We start from the raw sequence: 21,801 nt of genomic DNA on the forward strand, positions 1-21,801 counted from the left end.
TCAGGAGATCGAGACCATCCTGGCTAACACGGTGAAACCCCGTCTCTACTAAAAAAAATACAAAAATATAGCCGGCGAGGTGGCGGGCGCCTGTAGTCCCAGCTACTCCGGAGGCTGAGGCAGGAGAATGGCGTAAACCCGGGAGGCGGAGCTTGCAGTGAGCTGAGATCCGGCCACTGCACTCCAGCCTGGGCGACAGAGCGAGACTCCGTCTCAAAAAAAAAACAAACAAACAAAAAAAACACACATCTCAGGCTTCCCAAGCTGCGATGGGCCTCGGAAACACTCATTAGCCTCATGCCCTGACTCAGGCCCAGCTCCAACTTGGGAACCGCTAGCCACATGTGGCCTTTTACAATTAAGTAAACCATATATCTCAGTTATTCAGTCGTACTAGCTACATTTAAGCCCAGGGGCTACCATCCTGGGCAACGCAGATACAGACCACTTTCAGCTTTGCAGAAAGTTCTATCAGACAGCAGTGGCCTAGAGGGATCACAGTGTGTCAGCTTCATTTCCCCATCTAAAAACTGGAGCTCCTCACAGGTCATAGAGGGTGCCAAAGAGAAGGAAGACACCACCCAGGGTGGACATTTCTACCTCACACCTAAAGAACCACTGTACTGGGCCGGGCGTGGTGGCGCATGCCTATAATCCCAGCTACTCGGAAGGCTGAGGCAGGAGAATTTCCTGAACCTGGGAGGTGGAAGTTGCAGAGAGCCAAGATCACACCACTGCACTCCAGCCTTGTCAACATGAGCAAAACTCCGTCTCAAAAAAGAACCACTGTATCCTGGTGGGAGGGAGAAGGCAGCCCAGCCTGGCAGGGGAGGCATCCGTGACTGCTCCAGAACCCAAGGGGTAGCCTCTGTCCCTGAGAGTGAACACCAGGGATGCAGGTTTGCCCCTTGGTCAGCTGCTGGTGCACCCAGGAGGGTCTCGAAGGAGCATAGGAAGGCTGAGGGCTGGCACTGTGGAAATGCAAGCCCAGCAACTCCTCCCTGGCCCAGGAGGTTTAAGGGAATGCCGCAGAGGCCTCCGGTGCTGGAGGAAGGGTTACCCCAGATCAGCGGTGACCCTCAGCCTGGGTCAGATGTTTGAAGCTGTCAGACAGCAGGGAACACTCATGTTGTGAAGGTGGCTGCAGGGCCACAGACCTAGCTGGCCCAACCTCCCCACCCTTCTCTGAAAGGAGAGATGGAGGGGGCGACTGGAGGCCAGGATGGGAAATTGAGTATTTAGATGGATGCTGACCAGCAACAGCCCCCAAATGACCACTCTCTGGTACCCTGACAGGGCACACCGAGTCCCTGCCTGATGCCTCCAGTGCTGGGGAACCCACTGCCTCCCAGGGCAGCCCATCCTGTTGCTGAACAGAAAATCTCTCTCACACTGAAGGAAAGGTTGTCTCCCTACACTATAGCGTCTAAGCAGCAGGTGCCCTTCTGTTCAAAACCCCAGGGCAAGGAGTGGTCGTGGGGCTTAGCAGTCATAAATATGCTATGAAAAAGGAGGGCCGGGTGCGGTGGCTCACGCCTGTAATCCCAGCACTTTGGGAGGCCAAGGCAGGTGGATCAAAAGGTCAGGAGTTCAAGACTAGTCTGGCCAAGATGGTGAAACCCCGTCACTACTAAAAATACAAAAATTAGCCAGGTGTGGTGGTGGCACCTGTCATCCCAGCTATTCGGGAGGCTGAGGCAGAGAATTGCTTGAACCCGGGAGGCGGAGGTTGCAGTGAGCTGAGACGCACCACTGCACTCCAGCCTGGTGACAGAGCGAGACTCCATCTCAAAGGAAAAAAAAAAAGAAAACAAAACTGACAAAAACCCCAATCATTTCCCTTTCTAAAAAGCTACATCCCACACAAACAGACAAAAGTGATGCTGCTGGGTGTGGTGACATGTGCCTGTAATCCCAGCTACTTGGGAGGCTGAGGCAGGAGGATGGCTTGAAACCAGGAGTTCAAGGCTGTAGTGTGCAATGACAATGCCTGTGAACAGCCTCTGCACACCAGCCTGGGCAACACAGTGAGACTGTCTCTAAAATAAGAATTAAAATGTACATCACAATGCCACAGATGTAACAAGGTGCTGGTTTTAATTATCGGGAAAAGATACCTGGATTTATGTCTTCCCCAAACCTTCCCAGTGCACCTGAGAGGTAGCCCTGTTTAAAGGGTTAAGGGAAGTGTGAGACACGTTGGGGATAAAGTACTTAAGACAGGGTACTTCCAGATGTGGCTCCAGGATCATCAGCTGTGGGGCAGGGATGGACTGTATGCTAAAACTGCAGAACCTGGCCGGGCATGGTGGCTCACACCTGTAATCCCAGCACCTCGGGAGACCAATGCAGGCAATCACCTGAGGTCAGGAGTTCAAGACCAGCCTGGCTAACATGGTGAAACCCTGTCTCTACTAAAAATACAAAAAATTAGCCAGGTGCGGTGGCACGTGCGTGTAATCTCAGCTACTCGGGACGCTGGAGCAGGAGAATCACTTGAACCCAGGAGGCAGAGGTTGCAATGAGCTGAGATTTTGCCATTGGACTACAGCTTGGGCAACAAGGGCGAAACTCCATCTCATAAATAAATAAATAAGTAAATAAATAAATAGCGCAGAACTCTGCAACTACTGTGTGATCCTACTTAGATGAGGTACCTGGAATAGGCCAACATATACAGACAGAAACTGGAAAGGTGGTTGGCAGGGGCTGGGGGAGAGGGATGGAGAGTTAGGGTTTAATGGGCATCGTTTCTGTTTGGAGTGATGAAAAAGTTTTGGAAATGGATTGTGGTGATGGTCCTCTAACACTGTGAATGTGCTTAATGCCACTAAATTGAATATCTAACAAATGGTTAAAATGGTAAATTTTATGTTATATACATTTTACCATAATACAAAAAATGCAATTAAAAAAAAAAAGTGCAGGATTCTGAACTCCACCCTGGAGTCAATTTCTGGGGTGGGACTCTGCATTTGAGCCCACTGATGTCAGGGCTCAGCTCCTTGTGGGTGGAAAACACACATCTTGTCAGTGGAAAAACACACATCTCAGGCTTTCCAAGCTGAGATGGGCCTTGGAAACACTCATTAGCCTCGTGCCCTGACTCAGGCCAGCTCCAACACGGGAGCCTCTAGTCACATGTGGCCTTGTACAATTAAGTAAAATTTAAATCTCAGTTCTTCAGTGGTACTGGCTGCATTTAAGCCCAGAGGCTGCCATGCCAGGGAGGGCCACACGCAGAGTCTCCTCGCAACCTCCCAGGCCCCTTGGCTTCCCTCCCCAAAGGGTAGAGAGTAAATAGACACTCCCCCACTGGCTCTCCACTGTCTGGCTGACACAGGTAGAGATGCCAGAGGACGCAATGACAAGCTCCAGCCGGATGTTCGACCACCTGAACAGCATCACGCCTGACAATGAAAGGGACCCGGGGCGGGGGATGGGGTGGGGACGGTGGGGGGCCCTGCTGGGGAGCATGAACGAACAGGCCCCACCTGTGGCCCAAAGGTGAATCACAGGATAATAAGGGTTTGGTGTCCTTTATCTCCTTAGCACCCTGCCCAGTGCCTTGGCTCCCCTGCGGGGCTCAAGGAGCCAGGAATTCAGGACGAATGGGAAACATGGAGTGCTGGTGGGCAGCCTGGAGCCGGGAGCAGGGCGTCTGAACAGCCGCCACCAAAGCTTCCATGTGCTCTCTCACTGTAGGGCAGTCTTGTGAGTTCACAAGACTGAGAAAGGCACGTGCCTCTTTCTAGTAGATTCTGGGAACACATGTGCTCGGACAGGGGTTGGCACAAAAAGGAAAAAAAGCAAGATTTAACTTAGATGTCCATCTACCTGACTGTGTACTTCGGGCCACTGGTGGGAGTGAAAAGGTGCTAGTGTGCTCTGATCATGAATTGTCCCTGTGCTGCAGCCTGGGCAACACAGCATAAACCAGAGTATGTGCCCTCCTGGGTTTCTTACTCTAAAATTAACCCAATCCCAGGAAAGCAAAGGGCAGAGGTTCTCAATGTCTGATCTGTGGAATGCCAAAATTACAAATCCAGATTCCTGGCAGGGGAGGGGAGCCTGAGAATCTATACCTCAGCAAGCACCCCAGACCACTGCAATCCCCGAAGTCTGAGACCCGCCTTGAATGGGTTGAATAAGGTTGGGAAGACGGTAAAGGGTGAAAACTTCCAGTGCTACCAAGACGTTCCCATGACTTTTCTTTCTTTTCTTTTCTTTTTTTTTTTTTTTTAAGACAGAGTCTTGCTCTGTTGCCCAGGTTGGAGTGCAGTGGCGTGATCTCAGCTCACTATCACCTCTGCCTCTTCTCCTAGATTCAATTCATTTTCCTGTATCAGCATTCCAAGTAGCTGGGACTACAGGCATGCGCCACCATGCCCGGCTCATTTTTGTATTTTTTTTTTTTTTTTTTTTTTGAGACGGAGTCTCGCTCTGTCGTCCGAGCTGGAGTGCAGTGGCCGGATCTCAGCTCACTGCAAGCTCTGCCTCCCGGATTCACGCCATTCTCCTGCCTCAGCCTCCCGAGTAGCTGGAACTACAGGCGCCCGCCACCTCCCCCGGCTAGTTTTTTGTATTTTTTAGTAGAGACGGGGTTTCACCATGTTAGCCAGGATGGTCTCGATCTCCTGACCTTGTGATCCGCCCGTCTCGGCCTCCCAAAGTGCTGGGATTACAGGCTTGAGCCACCGCGCCCAGCCCATTTTTGTATTTTTTTAAATAGAGATGGGGTTTCACCACGTTGCCCAGGCTGGTCTTGAACTCCTGACCTCAAGTGCTCCACCTGCTTTGGCCTCCCAAAGTGCTGGGATTACAGGTGTGAGGCACCGAGCCCATGCCTTTTCTAAGGTTTCATATCTGACCCTGGAAGCCTCCCTGTGTGACATCCTGGAGTACGGTCCCTTCCCAGCCTTGGGCCTCAGTTTCCTCACCTAGGAGAGGGAGCGGGTTGACCCCATCCCTGCAGAGGTTTCCCTCTCAGGGCTCTGCATTCTAGGTTTCCAAACGGTTGTGGCAGGGGGACCTCCTGTCAGGAGCCAGCTTGCCTCTGGCTTCTGGCTAGGGTGAAGGGGTAGGGGCAGAGTCTTCTGTTGACAGAGACCGAGAACCACTCCGGGCCCCAGAGGCCCCCCTCCCAACTGGCTCTGGCTGATTGGAAGCCAGTGAGCCGAAGGTGCCAGGGAGAAAAATCCCATGACTCTCAGCAGCTCAGCCTCTGCCCTGTGGCCTGGTAGCCCGGGGAATTGTCAGCTGACAAGGAAACCGCAGGAGAAAGGGTCCTGGGAGGGCAGCATGGCAGCCTGGAACAGCTACTTTCCACAACCCATATAACCTCTCCACGCCTCAGTGGTTTCCCCTGTAAGATGGGGAGAACGGCAGCTGGCTGACAGGAATGGGGGGATCAACAGGAATACATGGAACAAGGTGCTTGGTTCTTGCTTGGCCCTTCCACACTAATGGGACCCAACGGAATGAAAATCCACATTCTTCCCTGCCTGGGCACACAGAACTTCAAGGTTAGGAACATGCTGCTGAGGCTGCGCTGTGAGGGGAGGGAATAAGGCATCTAGGAAATAGCAGCTGTTGTTTTTACTTCTCTCCAATTCCCCAGGAGAGCTTTTCTGAAACTTCTGTACAATTAAAAGGTAGTGAACACAGTCAATGCCTGTGATAAAGTTACAGCCCAAACTAGTTGGGAGCCTGAGCCAGCCTCCAAATCCAAGAAGCAACAAAAGACGAGATTACTGGCACCTGCGGATTAGCCACCAGGTGCCAGGTGGAGGGCGTTTCCCAAAACAGTCCCCAGTGTCCAGCACGTAGACTGAGGACAGGCCCCACCTGGAGCTCAACAGCTCCCTGCTCCTTAGGCCAGACTCAGCGTCACCCAGTTCAGGCCTGGGACAGCAGGCAGCACTCGCGTACCTGTTACACTCTTCTGGCTCTGAATTTCCTCCAAATTGGGTGCCACTGCAGCACATGATGGGCTAATGCCATTTGATGAGGGCTCCAGGGAATTGCCACAATTGATATCCTCTAACTGACCTCTCCTGAAGGCATCCAAAAAGCAGATAGAGTAAGCCTGGAGTCCCCACCTTCATAGAGGCCGCCCCACGGGAGACAGAGGTTGTCCTTGTGAACAGGAGGCAAGCCTGACCTTCCCTCTCCCTTGAAAGGCACTCATCTGACACGTGCAACATACGACACACTCACGGAGAGTAAATCCATTAAAACAACTCCACGCCCGCACACTATAACCTTGCGTGTCTCTCTGGAGTGTTTACAGCCCTTAGTGACTCACAACAAACAGGGGATCCCCAGGGCGATGGCTTCGGCCGGCTTTAATGACATGTTGGGTGTGCTTATCTGCTGGGACTAAAATCTGTCTACGTGCAAATGTGCTGACGTTCCATTTTTGTCAGCTTGCCGTGTTACGGATGAGGGAGGCTAACTCCAGAGCCAGGGGTGCTATTTTCCTTCTGAGATGATTAAAAAATGAACAAACTCTTCTTCCTCCAGAATGGCTGGAGGGTCCTGGCAAATTGTCCAGTTCACTCAACTGGAATATTACAAAGAACATAAACGATGTTTCGTGCCCATTATGGAGATTTCGTGATGACTCAGAAGGCCAAATAAGCAGCTAGCAACCCTTTGGAGTCACCTGTTTGAGTAAATCCCAATATTTCAAGCTTCAAAAATTAAAAAAAAGTATTACATATATTTTAAACACATATACATCAAGTCCTTTGGCATCTGGAGGAATAGGAATTCCCCCTCCTTCCTTATGGCATGGACCCAGAATCAGGCTCCACAGGGGGAAGGATGTTAATCACACAGATTCCTGTCCAATTTCCAACAACTCTGAGGTGGGTAATACGATTTCCATTTTACAGAAGGGTAAACTGAGCCTCAGGACATTAAATAACTTGCTTAGGGGCATATAGCTAGCAAGGAGCAGAGCTGACAAATTCAAATCAGTGTGTGTTGGATTCCAAAACTGGTGCCCTGTACCCACTATGGTGTGCCATCAGCCTTGGCAGAAGGATAAAGTTCTGTCCATCTCACTGGACCACAACACAGGGTGGAGGGCGGAGGGTGCCGGGCCACAGGTTGAGACTCCTCAGAGAAAAGGATCTCAGCAGTGACTTTCACCCCGATTGTCCAGAAGAACCAAGCCCTCCATTGCCTCCATCCTGCCCTCGCCTTGCTAGCAGAAGTATGCTCACACGAAACCCACCAATGGGTTCTAGTGGGCAGCTTCCTAAAAGCATTCTTAATTCCAAGCAGTGGAGATTGCATCTCATCCAGTACCAGCAGAAATCCTTTTCAGAACAGCTCACGGAGAGCTGACCTCCCACTGAAATTGCTAACAGCAGAAAGATAAGCAAATGCTTGAGTTGCTTAAAACAAGGAATGTCAAGGAGAGGACAAACTTTTTTTTTTTTTTTTTAAGGATAAAAATTTAAAGGAAAAAGAGACCAGAAACAATGTGGGTCTACTTTCTTAAGAGCAACATGAAGTCTTTCCATACTGCTGAGGTCTACAGTCTGGGATAAATTCCTGGTTGGGACACCCACTGGCTGAGTGGCCTTGGGCAGTTACTGAACTGTTCTAAGGACTGGTTTCCCCACCTATGGATGGGGTTAGCAATTGCACTTCCCCACTGGGTTGCTGGGAGGCCTCATGAAGACAAGGCATCCTGTTTAGTTCACGACACAACTGGTCTCCGGGAGGGTACAGTGCTGGGAGCCAGTACACAAAGACAAAGACACACAAGCGCCCCAGTCCCCTCAACTGTGGGTTTCATGTAAAGGGGAGGGGCAAGAAGTGATAAGAACCCAAATGATCATCATAATAAAATAATACAGAATTTAAAAAAGTAGGGGACATGAAGAGGCAGGATAAGGCCACGTGGCTTTCTGAGCTGCAGGTTAAGAGAAATGCCAAATGGAGCAATAGGGTTAGAGTGCAGATGCTTCAGTTACAGACGTGTAGAGTGCCTCGTCCACAAAGATACTAATTTCCATCACCTTTTTAAAAATGGCTTAGTTCCTTTAGCTGATCAGCAACACCCTCTTGTCTTAGAAACTCAGCACCTACACACCTCACTTCATCCTGGAACATGCTCCTCTGTCCACCCTACCTAAAAACTAAGCAGCGTCCGCTCCCATCATTCTAACCCCTCCCCGGCTTTATTTTTCTGCATAGCACTTACACCATCTCTGGACATATCCTGTGCCTATTTGTCTACTGGAAATCTCCTCCCACAGAATGTAAGCTCCATGGAAACCAGGGCTGCAGTCATCTCCTTTGCTGCCATATCCCTGGCAGCTACAACAGTGCCTGGCCCGGAGCAGATGCTCAAGAAATGTGACCGAATGAATGGACAATGAAAGATCGAAGAACCGGATTCCTGTTCCCAGCTTAAGAACCTCCAGGGAGCACGTGGCTCACTCTGAGGGGGCTCTGGAATGATCTGCCCCTCAGAAGGAGTTATTCCCTTGGTGCCAACAGGGACACTGAGTTGTGGAACATCTCAGAGTAAAATACGATCGAGGCAGAAGCAGGTGCGGATTGTGTAAACATCCAAAGTCTGCACCTCCTGCTCCAGTCCCTGGGTCATGCACCCTGGAGGCCAGAGCTGTCACCATCACGGGGCCATCACCTGCTGATCTCAGGACATTCTCCCTGAGCAATTCAAGGTGTTTGGCCTCCATCCCAGCCAGCCAGCATCTCCTCTATCTTTTCCCTTCCCCACATCCCTGAAAGTGCCAATTCACAGACTCTCCCATCCAACAGGGCACCTGTTTCAGCTCATTAAACCGAGCACCACATTCGACTTGGGATCAAGTGCTGAGATTCGAGGAACAGCCACCTCACAGCCTGGCTGAAATGTTTATTTCAGCAACAAGTTCAGCTTGCAGCTTTGAGCCAGAGTTCCCATTGCCCTCCTAGAGGAAAGTCCCTTGTAACAGCCAATGATTTCAGAAACCATTTCCATGGCAGGCTGTCCTCAATGCCTGGCCATCATGGAAGTTCTCAGAAACTCGATTTGGTCTTTAAGAACCAGAGACCAGAAAGGGTGAAGGGTAGTAGGTTAGAGAAAACTCCAAACTTTCTGGTTTAGCTGCTGGTCTGATCTTGTTTCATGGCAGTGATGTCATCTGTAAACTGGGAAAAGAGATTTCCAATGTGCTGTCTTTTAAAACGGACATACCATAAGGGCTGCAGGAATAACAACCACCCCTAGACCTAGGAAACAGGCATTCCTGGGCTACACAGTGTCATTAGGATATTATTATGAACACACAAATGGAGTCTATATAGACACAAAGTAAACAGCCCTATCTCCACCTAGCCATCTCCTGTACATGTTTACATGAAAACAACTTCCACTGACACAACATTCACATCAGATCACTTAAGTATTTTACAGACAAGACAAAAGTCATCTTGACTTAGTTCATGAAGGTGGAGATGGAGCAGAGAGCGCCACAATCTGATGGGAAACTGAGTCAGTGGGAGCACTGACAGGTCATCTAGCAAGCATGGAATGTGAGAAGGAGCTGAGGACTAACGCGCATTAAGCATTGTGGTGAGAGAGGCAAGGTGTTTTACAGACACCATCTTTGGAATGACAAATCTTTCCTTGGCACTATTATTTCCACTGTGCAGATGGGTAAGTTGAGTCTCAAAAAGATGAAGCAACTTGGCCAAACTCTCCCATCTGCTTCCTCTTCGCATCGATGCTGTTTTTTTACATCAACCCGTCTTGGACTGTGCTATGTGTAACTGAGGAGAAGGTGGGAAAAGGCAAACTCCAACACAGGAGAGAAGACTCTGCCCTGACACCCAGAGGCGGCATTCCATCTCCTGGGGAGGCTAACATAGGCAAAAACAGGAATAGGGGGCCTTGTGGTTGGCTTTCTTCTTACAGGAAAGAGATGATTATTAGGGAAATAAGCCCGTGTGCTCCCCAGCTAGAGGGCTTGCTGCCTGGGAGAGGTATTACGGTGCTAAGACTTTGGATTTCCACGGACAAAACTGAATTCCAACACCATGATTTAGGACTCTGGGAACTTGGGCAAGTCGCTTAACCTCCGGTCTTTTCTGTTCTTATCTGCATGTAGATAACACAGCCTCACTCCCAGGGTTGTGATAAGATTTTAAGGATATGTTGCATGTGAATTACTATAACACAATAGGTGTTCGATGAATAAGGAATAATTATGTTGTGCCTCCCCCTCCCGTTTTTCCCGGAAAAAGTATTCAGAACTTGGACCTGATGATGGCAGCCCCCTCTCAGAAAAACCCTTCGTCTTCTAAGGTTTCTTCCTACTCCAGTCAAGAGGACGCAGGGGTTCCTGTCTCCCATCCCCATGACCTAACCTGGGGGGAAGAGGGAGGGGGAAGGGAGACAGCACAGGCCTGAGTGGGATGGAACGGGCACACCCACTGGGAACACTTTAACAGTAAAACGCTGTTCTCCACTTGGGGCGGATTAGCCAACGACACGCAATTAGATCACCGCATTTGTGTCTCCACCTCTGCAATTTCTCTTTCTGCATTACTCGGAGTTCAAGTGTATGAGAAAGGCAGCAACCTCCGCTCCTAGCAAATGCGAGGCATCAATTTCACCTCGGAGGGGCGGCGGTGAAGGGGGTCCCCCTCGGCACTCCGCGGGGGCCGCCAGATGGCTCACAGGTGCAGTCCCAGGGGGCCGAACCAACTTCGTGCAGGGCTGGCCCCTTTCCCACGCTTCCCCCAGCAGACGCGGGGTCCAGCCCGGAGCTGGGTCTCCAGGCGCCGCGGGATCGCCGGGCTCCGGCAAGCGCGGCCCTGGTCCGCCGGTGCAGCCCCGAGCCCCGGTCCCCACGCCAAGGAACTCACTCCGCGCCCCGCGCGCCTCCCGCTGCACCCGCCCGGGGCTCGGGGCTCCGCGCGCTGCGAGAACTTTGCCACCAGCGACTTCCCGATCCCGGCTCCGAGCGCCCTCGCGCGCCCAGCCCCGGCGGCTCCGGGGCTTGTGTCCGCGCCGCCCGCCCCGCCCCGCCCCGCCCCGCGCGCACCTACCCGGCTGGCTGCAGTCGCCATCCGCTCGGACCCGGGGAGCCCCGGCGCGGGGCCGATCGCCGGGCCCCCCCGCGTCCACGCACTGCTCGCAGGCTGCGAGTCCCGGGGGCCGCGCGGGCCCGGCCCCCGCCCCGCAGGAAGGCGCCGGCTCGCCCTGCGCCGCGAGCTGGCGGACGCGCTCCCACGAGCCCGAGTCGGCCGCCCGCATGCCGGGTGCCCGGGGGGCGCTGCCCGCGGCGGCGCGAGGGGCTCCGACGGCGCTCGCCGGGCTCACAGTCCCTGGGGTCGCCGCCGCATCGGGGCGCAGCCGAGCGCCGCCCCCGCCTCCTGCCCGGCCGCCTGCGCACGCCGGACCAGGGCTCTCCGTCCGGCCGGACGCCGGGCGTCCGCGGCTGCCGCACGCGAGGAATTCGGCCGCGGAGCCTCTCACGTGGGAACGACTCCCAGTCCCGCGGCTCCTCCTCCCGCTCCTTCCGGGCTGGCGACGGCCGAGGCTCGCCCCGCCCCCTCCCCGCCCCTTCCCCGCCCCCTCCCCGCCCCTCCGCGGCGCCCAGACTGGCCCCAGTGCCCCGGGAGCGCCGCCGCGTCGCCCCATTGTGCGCCTGGCCCCGGCCACTCGGTGCATCCCCGACGCGGTCATTCCCGGGGACACGGAGGGTCAGAACGATGACCGACGTCACCGGGGGGACTTGAGCCCCGGTCTTTGAAAGCCTCTGGCCTCTTCCTGGCACCCCACTTTGCTGTGTCTCTCTCCTCTCCTGACACCCTGTGACAGCCTTGCTGAGAGCCGAGGTCCTCACAGCCGGCCGGGAGAGGTCAGAAAGAGTGGGCGGGGAGGGGAGCAGCCCCGGGACCTTTCCTTCGCTTATCTTTGCGTGTGACCGGCCATCGTCTAAGTGAGGGGAATGCTGAGTGCGTCTGGTGGAGGAGATCGCGAGGGGGCTGAGATCTGGTGGGAGGCCCTGTGACTTCACCTCACTTCCCCAGCCTCAGTTTCCCCATCTATGAGTTAGGCATTAGTAATTCTCCGCTGTCCATTATCAGTGCTGCCTATGAACTCTCCAACGATGGCAGCCATTGGCAGGGGAGGCCAGAGCCTGGACCCTGGGAGTGGGTGGGGGAACGGTGACAAGGCCAGGCAAACCCTGTAGGAAGTGGCACCTTGGAGGGTCTGCACAACAGAACCCACCCGCTGGAGTGGGTGTTCAGGCTGGCAGTGCTCCTGTGAAGTGAGTGCAGCTCTGAGCCCCCTTTGATCTGGGGATTATGATGCTCTTCAGAAAGACTAATTATCTCCTTACAGCCCCTGGAGGCAGGTCCAGTTTCCCCCTGTTGTAGACACGCGGGAGCCGAGGCTACACAGCCAGGTGAGCAGTCAGTCACACACTCATGGAGCCCCCAGCCACTCCTTGTAGGCAGCATGCTGGCATCCCTACCCTGCCCAGGCCTGGCTCTGTAACCTGAGGCTCCCACGGGCCCAGGCCTGAGATGTGCGAATTTCTAGGTCACTGGCCTATGGCTCTCCAACAAGCTGTGAGAACCAAGTTACTTTCCCCTAAGTCTACAGAACCTTTTAGGAGCAGTTTTCTGCCCGTGGGTTAGAAGCCCTGGCTCTCAGCAACCACAGTGGCCTGGCCACCAACTATCATGGCCTTCCCAGCTTCTCCCTGCCCCTGCATCCTCACCTTCCCAATGACTGAAACTGCCCCAGCTGCGGAGGCTGCCTTAGAACCCCTGCCCTCTCTAGCTGGCACTGTCTTTTTTGTTTGTGTTTGTTTGTTTGTTTGTTTTTTGGAGACAGAGTCTTGCTCTGTTACCCAGGTTGGAGTGCAGTGGTGTGATCTTGGCTCACTGCAACTTCCGCCTCCTGGGTTCAAGCGATTCTCCTGCCTCAGCCTCCCGAGTAGCTGAGATTACAGGTGCCCGCCACCATGCCCGGCTAATTTTTGTATTTTTAGTAGAGACAGGGTTTCACCATGTTGGTCAGGCTGGTCTCGAACTCCTGACCTCGTGATCTGCCTGCCTCAGCCTCCCAAAGTGCACTTTTGATTGCCCAGTGGAGGGCAGAGTGGCATGCGAAGTGCTGGGTGCTCCCAGCTGTGGAAGAAAAGTACCCACACCACTTTTCCAGGAGGAAAGAAACTGACACCACACCAAGTGACCAGAGATGCTGGGAATCCCCTAATTCCTCTCCTTTACTGAGAAAACAGACAGAGCAGAACAAAAGCATGATCGCTCTCAGCCCCCGAGAGCAGAGAAGCTAGGAATGTCTTTGCCAGCCCCTGCATCCTGGAGAATCTGGTCCAGGACTATCTGAGTTACCTTCAGGAACCTTCCTGGGAACATAAATGAGTGAGCTAGGTTGAGCATGGGCTGTGTGGTGTATTTCAAAAAATAAGGGCATTTACGTTGTATTATTTTGACTTAAACACTCTTGGCATATTAAACACTTAGGAAGGCTTTTCACTTCCACAAAGAAACATAGTCTTTCACATATTTCTTGAAGTACATGAACTATACTTTTGATAGAGACATGTGCTTTCATCTTAACTCCATGACAAGAGAAAAACAGCACTTGGCCAGGCGCGGTGGCTCACGCCTGGAATTCCAGCACTTTGGGAGGCCGAGGAGGGTGGATGACTTGAGGTCAAGAGTTCAAGACCAGCCTGGCCAATATGGTGAAACCCCGTCTCTACTAAAAATACAAAAATTAGCCGGGAGTGGTGGTGCGCGCCTGTAATCCCAGCTACTTGGAAGGCTGAGGCAGGAGAATCACTTGAACCTGGGAGGGGGAGGCTGCAGATAGCCGAGATTGTGCCACCATACTCCAGGCTAGGTGACCGAGTGAGACCCTGTCTTAAAGAACGAACAAACAAACAACAACAACCCACCAAACAAAACCCAGCACAAGTATGAGTATGTAGCTCCCGTCACTGGGATGTGGTGTCAGTCAGAGAGACATTAGGATGGTGGGGACTGTGGCAAATGAGGCCACCGGCCCCTGTAGGGGAGGCTGCTGATTGCTGTCAGGCAGGAATGTAGGCTTAGTGTTATCAGATGTTCTCCTTTTTTTGTTTGTTTAGAGCTACTAGGAATATGGATTTTTATGTGAAATCTAAATTTGAAATATTAGCAACTCTTTAAAACTTAAGAAGGAGGGCCGGGCACGGTGGCTCAAGCCTGTAATCCCAGCACTTTGGGAGGCTGAGACGGGCGGATCACGAGGTCAGGAGATCGAGACCATCCTGGCTAACACGGTGAAACCCCGTCTCTACTAAAAATACAAAAAAAACTAGCCGGGCGAGGTGGCGGGCGCCTGTAGTCCCAGCTACTCGGGAGGCTGAGGCAGGAGAATGGCATAAACCCGGGAGGCGGAGCTTGCAGTGAGCTGAGATCCGGCCACTGCACTCCAGTCCGGGCGACAGAGCGAGACTCCGCCTCAAAAAAAAAAAAAAAAAAAAAAAACTTAAGAAGGAGGAAAGGAAGAACGAGGAGATGGAGGAAGAAGAAGAAAGTAAACGTATCGAAAAGTCTTTATGTAGCCCATTGGCCACCAGGGCCCATTTCACTGCTACCATCACTTGTCCCCTCTGCAACCTCCCCAAGTGCACATACGTCCTAGTTACTTTTCAATCATCCAAGCTGCTTCTCAAGGCCACAGCTCTGGGGAATTCCCTCTGCAACTTTTACTCAGTGCAGTTTAGTCGTGGCTCTGTGTGAATATATGTGTGTGTGTGTGTGTGTGTGTGTTGCACGCTCAGACCCAGGCCTGCAGATGGCAGTGGGATCCACCTTCCCCAGTTTTCTGGAGGTTCCCAGGCTGCCCATGCCTCCCTTACTCCGCTGTAGCCCCTCACTCTCCCTGCTCTCAACTCTGCTAGCTGGCAAGTCTGTGGCCACAGTGGCAGTCAGGAGTCTATCAGAAACCCATCTGTCTTGGGTGGGGAGGTATATTAAACACACCTTGAGGTACATTTATGAGGATGCCCTGGGTCCAGGAGATGTTTCTGCTCGGTTCTGCACCAGGAGACCCTGGAGCCAAGGACTAACCAACTCATTTTCTGCCCTGAGTGGCTTGGGCAGGTCCTACACAAATGACAACTTCAGGGAGGTTTAAAGGAGACCCCTATGCAGAGCCAGCTTCTGGGCATATGACCCATGTGGTCGCACTGGGCCCCGCGCTCAGAAGGGCCCGGAGCTTGGGTGAATGCTCTGTTGTTGCCTTGAAATTCTTATTTTTGAACACTGGGACCTACCAATTAAGTAGCCAGTTCTACTCCCAAGAGACCTTCCCAGGCCCCCTGGGGGATGCTGGGAATTGAGACTGGATACAACTTGGCTCACTCTGTCCTGCTCCTGCACACTGTGTCCAGCCTCTGTGGGGCAGCAGGAAGGGAGGATTTGGGGGTCAGGAAAGACAGCAGGAGCTGTCCTCATCCAGTCCTCCCGGCAACTTATTTTAACGAGCAGAGGCACAGTATGACTTCAGAGGGGAAAGGGGCAGTCCAGACAGGGTGTGGGGAGGCTGCTCTGGTTCTGGGCTCTGAGGCCAGACAGGGTCCCCATGACCCTGACCTCAGGCTGGATAGGGCGCCACCCAAAAAAACAGAAGAGAGGCTGCAGACATAGGTGTCAGTTCAGGTCCCATTCGCAGTGTCCCTTCATTCCCAGGGGAACATCCTTTAGCTCACTGGAGAAGACTACAAGATACATTTGGCTTAAGGAACAAAACCCAGAAACATGATATTAAGAGATCCTATTATGTTTGCTGTCTGCTTAAAGTTGAATATTTGAGCCCACTGAAATCTTTCCCATCCCCCGCCCCCCCCATTTGGCTCTGATTTTAAAATAGTCATGCATCACTTAATGACAGGGACAGGGACAAAGGCAGAATGTCGTTCTGGGAAATGCATTGGTAGGCAATTTTGTCATTGTGCAAACATCCTAGACGGTACTTACCCAAACCTACACAGGATAGCTACTACACACCTAGGCTATGTGGTATAGCCTATTGCTCCTGCACAGCATGTCACTGTACTGAATACTGTAGATAATTGTAACACGATGGTAAGTTTTTATATATCTAAACATATCTCAACAGAAAAAGCACAGTAAAAATACAGTATAATCTTATGGGACCACCATCAGATATGCGATCGATCCATCATTGACCCACATGTTGTTATGTTTCTATTTGTAGAAGATGTTTTACTGAGATCTTCCAGCCAACTTGTTACTATCTCCAAATACCTCTAGCTAAGACAAAGCAGTAACTCTTGATTCCCAGGGAGATGCAGAGTTTTGTAACACCCCATAGTTTTGTAACTCCTGGCGAAACTTTCCAGGGGGCATGAAGACCTCAGCCACAATGTCAGGGCCCCTTGCTGTGTGTGACCATGAAAAAGTGCCTTGGGCTGGGCATGGTGGCTCACGCCTGTCATCCCAGCACTTTGGGAGGCCCAGGCAGGTGGATCGCCTGAGGTCAGGCATTTGAGACCAGCCTGGCCAACATGGTGAAACCCTGTCTCTCCTAAAAATACAAAAGTGAGCCAGGTGTGGTGGAATGTGCCTGTCCTCCCAGCTACTCCGGAGACTGAGGCAGGAGAATCATTTGAACCTGGGAGGCTGAGGTTGCAGGGAAGCAGAGGTTGCAGTCTCTGCATCTAAGTGTTCTGGAGGTTCAAAGGGCTGGCTTACCAGGTGTGAGGAGGGTTTTTCTAGCTCTGCCCACTACGGTCAACATGCTCGTTTTTATCCTTTCTCATGGTGGTTGTGTGGGTATGTTTTGCGTGTGTGTCGCTGGTAGTGATGGGAAGTGTATACCTATTGCTGCATAACAAATCACCTCCAAACTCAGTGGTTTTAAACAATAGGGATTTATTATCTCATAGTTTCTATGGGTCAGGAATCCAGGTGTGGCTTAGCTGGGTCTTCTGGTTCAGGGTCTCTTACAGGCTGCAATCAAGGTGTCAGGTGGAGCCGCTGCCAACTCGAGGCTTAACCTAGGTGGAATCTACTTCCAAACCAAATTCACTTACAAGGCTAGTGGCAAGACGCAGTTCCCCCCAGGATTTTTTTTTTTTTTTTTTTTTTTGAGATGGAGTATTGCTCTGTCGTCCAGGCTGGAGTGCAGTGGCGCAATCTCGGCTCACTGCAACCTCTGCTGCCCAAATTCAAGCAATTCTCCTGTCTCAGCCTCCAGAGTAGCTGGGACTATAGGCTCACGCTAGCACACCCAGCTAATTTTTGTATTTTTAGTACAGATGGGGTTTCACCATATTGGTCTGGCTGGTCTTGAACTCCTAACCTTAGGTGATCCACCTGTCTCAGCCTCCCAAAGTGCTGGGGTTACAGGGGTGAGCCACCACGCCGACCCCATTCCTCCCAGGATATTGAACTGAGAACCTCAGTTCCTCATTGGCTGTGAGATCTCCTCACAGAATGGCAGCTTGTTTTCCACAGAGGCCTCCAAGAAAGAGCAAGAGAAGGTGTGCAAGAAAAGATGGAAGGCACAGTCTCTTTGCAGCAATAATCTCAGACAGGACAGCTCATCCTCTTCTCCCTATTCTGTTCATTAGAAGTGCATCTAGATCTTGGCCAGGCACGTTGGCTCACGCCTTTAATCCCAGCACTTTGGGAGGCCGAGGCGGGCAGATCACAAGGTCAAGAGATCGAGACCATCCTGGCCAACATGGTGAAACCCCGTCTCTACTAAAAATACAAAAATTAGCTGGGCATGGTGACGCATGCCTGTAATGCCAGCTACTCGGGAGGCTGAGGCAGTAGAATTGCGTGAACCCCGGAGGCAGAAGTTGCTGTGAGCTGAGATTGCACCACTGCACTCCAGCCTGGGCGACAGAGCGAGAATTCGTCTCAAAAAAAAAAAAAAAGGAAAGGAAGGAAGGAAGACATTTAGATCTCACCCACAATCTAGGAGAGAAGACAAACTGAGGTGGCTACCAGGAGGCAGGATCATTGGGGTCATCTTGGAAGCTGCCCACCCAGGGGGTTGGGAACACAGTCTCTAGAAGCAGAGAGGCCAGGACTCAAATCACTAGCGTGTGATTGTGACAGATGATTTCATCCCTGGAATCCTCAGGTTCTCTATCCATAAAATGAAAATGATTGCAGTCACTACTCGTTGGGTTGTGGCAAGGGCCTTCAGGAGATGAGGCACACGTATAAAGCTCTGCATGGGGCCTGGGCATAAGGTAAATCCTCAAAAATTGGGCTAGTGAAACATTCCCAGAGGAGGCCGGAGTGACACGCCCATGGCTTCTGAGTGGGACACACTCCCTGCTATCTCTATGGAGACTGCCATCTCAGTCCACTCCTGGGGCTCCAAAGTGACTTGGAAGCCCTTTGGCAGCCCCTGGGCCGCCTTTGTTGCCGAGGCCACCAGCAGGGATAGTGCTGATCTCCTCTTCTTCCCTCGGCCATCCCAGCAGGACTCTAGGACCCAGGTGCATCAGGAAGGATTAGAGCCGGATTTCCCCCCAAACCTATTTAGACCTATGCCCTTGGCGGGGATGAGGATTTTACTCGGGGTCCATCCTGCCATCTGTTCTGGCGAGGCTGGAGACTTATGTGGGCCTGTCATGGGCTCACTGATACCCTTTGATGGCTTTCCCAGGTCCCCAAATGACCTGGCAGAGATCCTGATCTCTTCTAGGACCTTGCAAAGGCCTTCTCCTAGAGGCAGCGCTTAGCCCAGTCCTCGGGCAGAACAGGCCATTAAAGCAACTTCACAGAGTTCCAGGTGTCAGGTGGGACTGCCTTCATGCCCTGCCTGTTGGACTGTCAAGAGTCCCAAATTAATTATTATTATTTTTTTGAGACAAGGTCTTGCTCTGTCACCCAGCCTAGAATGCAGTGGTATGATGATGGCTCAATGCAGCCTCAAACTCCTGGGCTCAAGCAATCCTTCCGCCTCAGTCTTCCGAGTACCTAGGACCGCAGGTATGCCACCACCGTGCCCAGCTAATTTTTAATTTTTTTTTTTGTAGAGATAGGGTCTCACTCTGTTGCCCAGGCTGCCTCAAACTCCTGGCCTCAAGTGTTCCTCCTACTTTAGTCTCCCAAAGCACTAGAATTACAGGTATGAGCCACTGCAACGGGCTCCAAGTTAGATTCTTAATTGTAACAAAAGAATAAAGTCCTGCCTTAGCTGGGGGCCACATCTCGCCTTTTCTAAGCCCCTTTTGAAGAGTTCACTTCAAGTACGAAAGCTGCTGCAGAAAGTTAAAATGTTGTAGCTTATTCAGAATAAAAAGAATAGACTGGGTATGGTGGCTCACGCCTGTAATCTCAGCAGTTTGGGAGGCCAAGGCGGGCAGATCACCTGAGGTCAGGAGTTCAAGATCCGCCTGGCCAACATGGTGAAACCCAGTCTCTACTAAAAATACAAAAACGAGTTTGGTGTGGTGGCGCACACCTGTAATCCCAGCTACTCAGGAGGCTGAGGTAGGAGAATCGCTTGAACCTGGGAGGTGGAGGTGAGGCTGCAGTGCGCCCAGATCATGCCACTGCATTTCAGCCTGGATGATAAAGCGAGATGCTGGAAAAAAAAAAAAAAAAGAACAACAGTGAAAATACCAGAAATAATAACAACGACAAACATTTACATAGCACTTACTATGTGCCAGGCAGTGTTCTAAGAATTGTACATGTTAATTTAATCCTCCCCACAACCCAGAGAGGTAAGTGTACTATTATTGTCGTCCCCACTTTACAGATAAGGAAACGGACACAGAGAGGTCAAGTCACTCATCCAGAGTCACAGAGCCAGTAAGTGACAGAAGCAGGACTAAAGCCCATGTAGTCTGGCTGCAGGGTCCATACTCATAGCCACGATGCTGCATTGGCAATAGGTGTCATTTACTGAGCACTGACATCAGTCTAGGGACTGTGCTTTCCAGCTCATTCAACCTGCCAAGCTACCCTATCCCCAGGTTCCCGATGAGAAAACAGAGGTTTAGGGAGACAAAAGGACTTATCCAAGGTGATGTGTCTGGAAAAGGCAGCGTTGGGAGTCTAACTCTCAGAATTGAGGGGTGTTCTCTGCGGAACTGCCTTCCACATCAGGGGTTATGGAGAATGCATGCCTGTAGGCAGGGGGGAAAACCACCTCCTCATTCTTCATAAAGAAGGGGGACCTAAGGAACCCTCAGCAGTGCTGCTGGGCAGGATGTGTCCTCTGCTGCCCCCGGTGGCTACTAGCGGAATTTCTTCCGCAACCGGGACCCTTGGCTCTGGGAATCGTGATACCACGTTCACCACAATTTTCAGACCCTGTGTCTCCATTTCCTTTGTGTGATTTGAGAGACACAGAGGGCCAGGGGCCAGCGAGGGGCCCAAGAAAAGAATAACAGTTACTGTTTACTGAGCATTGCCACCTCCATGCTAGGCACTCTGCTAGAGACTCCTTACTTAAAAGCTATCATTTAATTAATCAATGCACAGATACATAATCATTATTGTTAAGAGCTATTCATAGTAGATAGAGCATTTTACACATATTAGCTCATCTATTAATAGCAGACAGAGCATTTTACACATATTAGCTCATTCTCATCCCCAGAAGTACTATATAAGTACAATTACTATGTAAGTGCTATTCCTATCCTCATTTTATCAATGAGGGATCCAAGGTTCAGAGAGGTTAAGCAGGTTGCTCCAGGTCACACAGCTAGTATAAGGTGGAGCTAGGATTCAAACTTAGAAAGTTCTGGCTCCAGAACCTGTTCTCTTAACCATTATGCCATTATCAATGGGACTGTGATGGAGCTGTGATGGAGCCCCTGCCACCCATTCTCGAAGGCAACAAAATGATCCCAAAAAGCAGGCTAGGGAACTGCTTCCAGATTCTTGCTGAGTCAGCGATGAGGTCCAAGGATGCTGGCCTGGCCTATCCCTTTAAGGCTTAAAGTGCCCATCTCTCCTAGAGAAAGGCATCTCCCACAGTGGCTGCGAGGAAGTTGGAACAATAGACTAAGAACCCCTGTGTAGTCGTGCCTGGGCCTTTCATGGGAAGATCTCTGTGCTACCTGCAAATAGTAATTAGGCATCCCAACACTGAGGGCGGTTTAGATGTTCAAAGACAAAGCTGGCTTTTCTCTGTTGCTGGGTGAGAAAAGTAAAGCCCAGAGAGGCAGACACTTGCCCAGGGGGGTTACAGCAAATCAAGGCCAGGGGGACTAACTCAGGTAAGCCCTAGAGCAGCGGTTCTCAAAGTGTGGCCCCTGATCAGCTGCAGCAGCATCTCTCCTGAGCATGGGCGAGAAATGCAAATTCTTGGCCCTACCCCAGACCTCCTGAATTACAAACCCAGGAGGCGAGGCCTAACAGTCTGTTTCCACAGCCCTTCAGGTGACCCTGTTGCTGTGACAGCTGAGGGCCACTGCCCTGCCCAGAAGGCCTGCTAGGTCTTCATGCCCTCTGAGTGGGGAGGAGGCAGTGGAGCGTGGCAAGGTCGCATTTTCAGCGGCGGTGGCGTCGGGATTACATAACATCCCCTCCTCCGTCCTGACGGTTTTCTGCACCCAGAGTCCAAATGCAGAGGCCCTCCCTTGTCAGGAGGCCACTTGCCTGGGCTCCAGGAGGCCTGTCCGCACACGCCTGCGGCTGCTTTCCCCATAATTATGGGCTTTGCCCGCCTGTCTACCCGCCCACCAGAACTCAGGCACGTCAGCCAGAGCAACTCCTGGCTTCTCCAACTTAAGG

The 21,801-nt window shown here is 51.9% G+C and overlaps 1 protein-coding gene across 2 annotated transcripts in view; it reads right to left on the reverse strand.

Annotated features, from left to right (window-relative positions):
* The window catches only part of KAZN (kazrin, periplakin interacting protein), a 511,204-nt gene that overhangs the window by 178,354 nt on the left and 311,049 nt on the right, over positions 1-21,801 (reverse strand). The window contains exon 1 of one of the 2 annotated variants that reach the window (XM_033228237.1): positions 11,080-11,516. The exons of the other annotated variant lie outside the window; for it this stretch is intronic. Coding sequence (XP_033084128.1) covers positions 11,080-11,287 — 208 coding nt within the window. The 5' untranslated portion in view covers positions 11,288-11,516. Of the gene's footprint in view, positions 1-11,079; positions 11,517-21,801 lie in introns of those variants that run through there. 2 annotated transcript variants of the gene reach the window in all.

Source organism: Trachypithecus francoisi, unplaced genomic scaffold, assembly GCF_009764315.1.
Source record: "Trachypithecus francoisi isolate TF-2019V2 unplaced genomic scaffold, Tfra_2.0 Lachesis_group12, whole genome shotgun sequence".
Lineage (NCBI taxonomy): Eukaryota > Metazoa > Chordata > Mammalia > Primates > Cercopithecidae > Trachypithecus > Trachypithecus francoisi.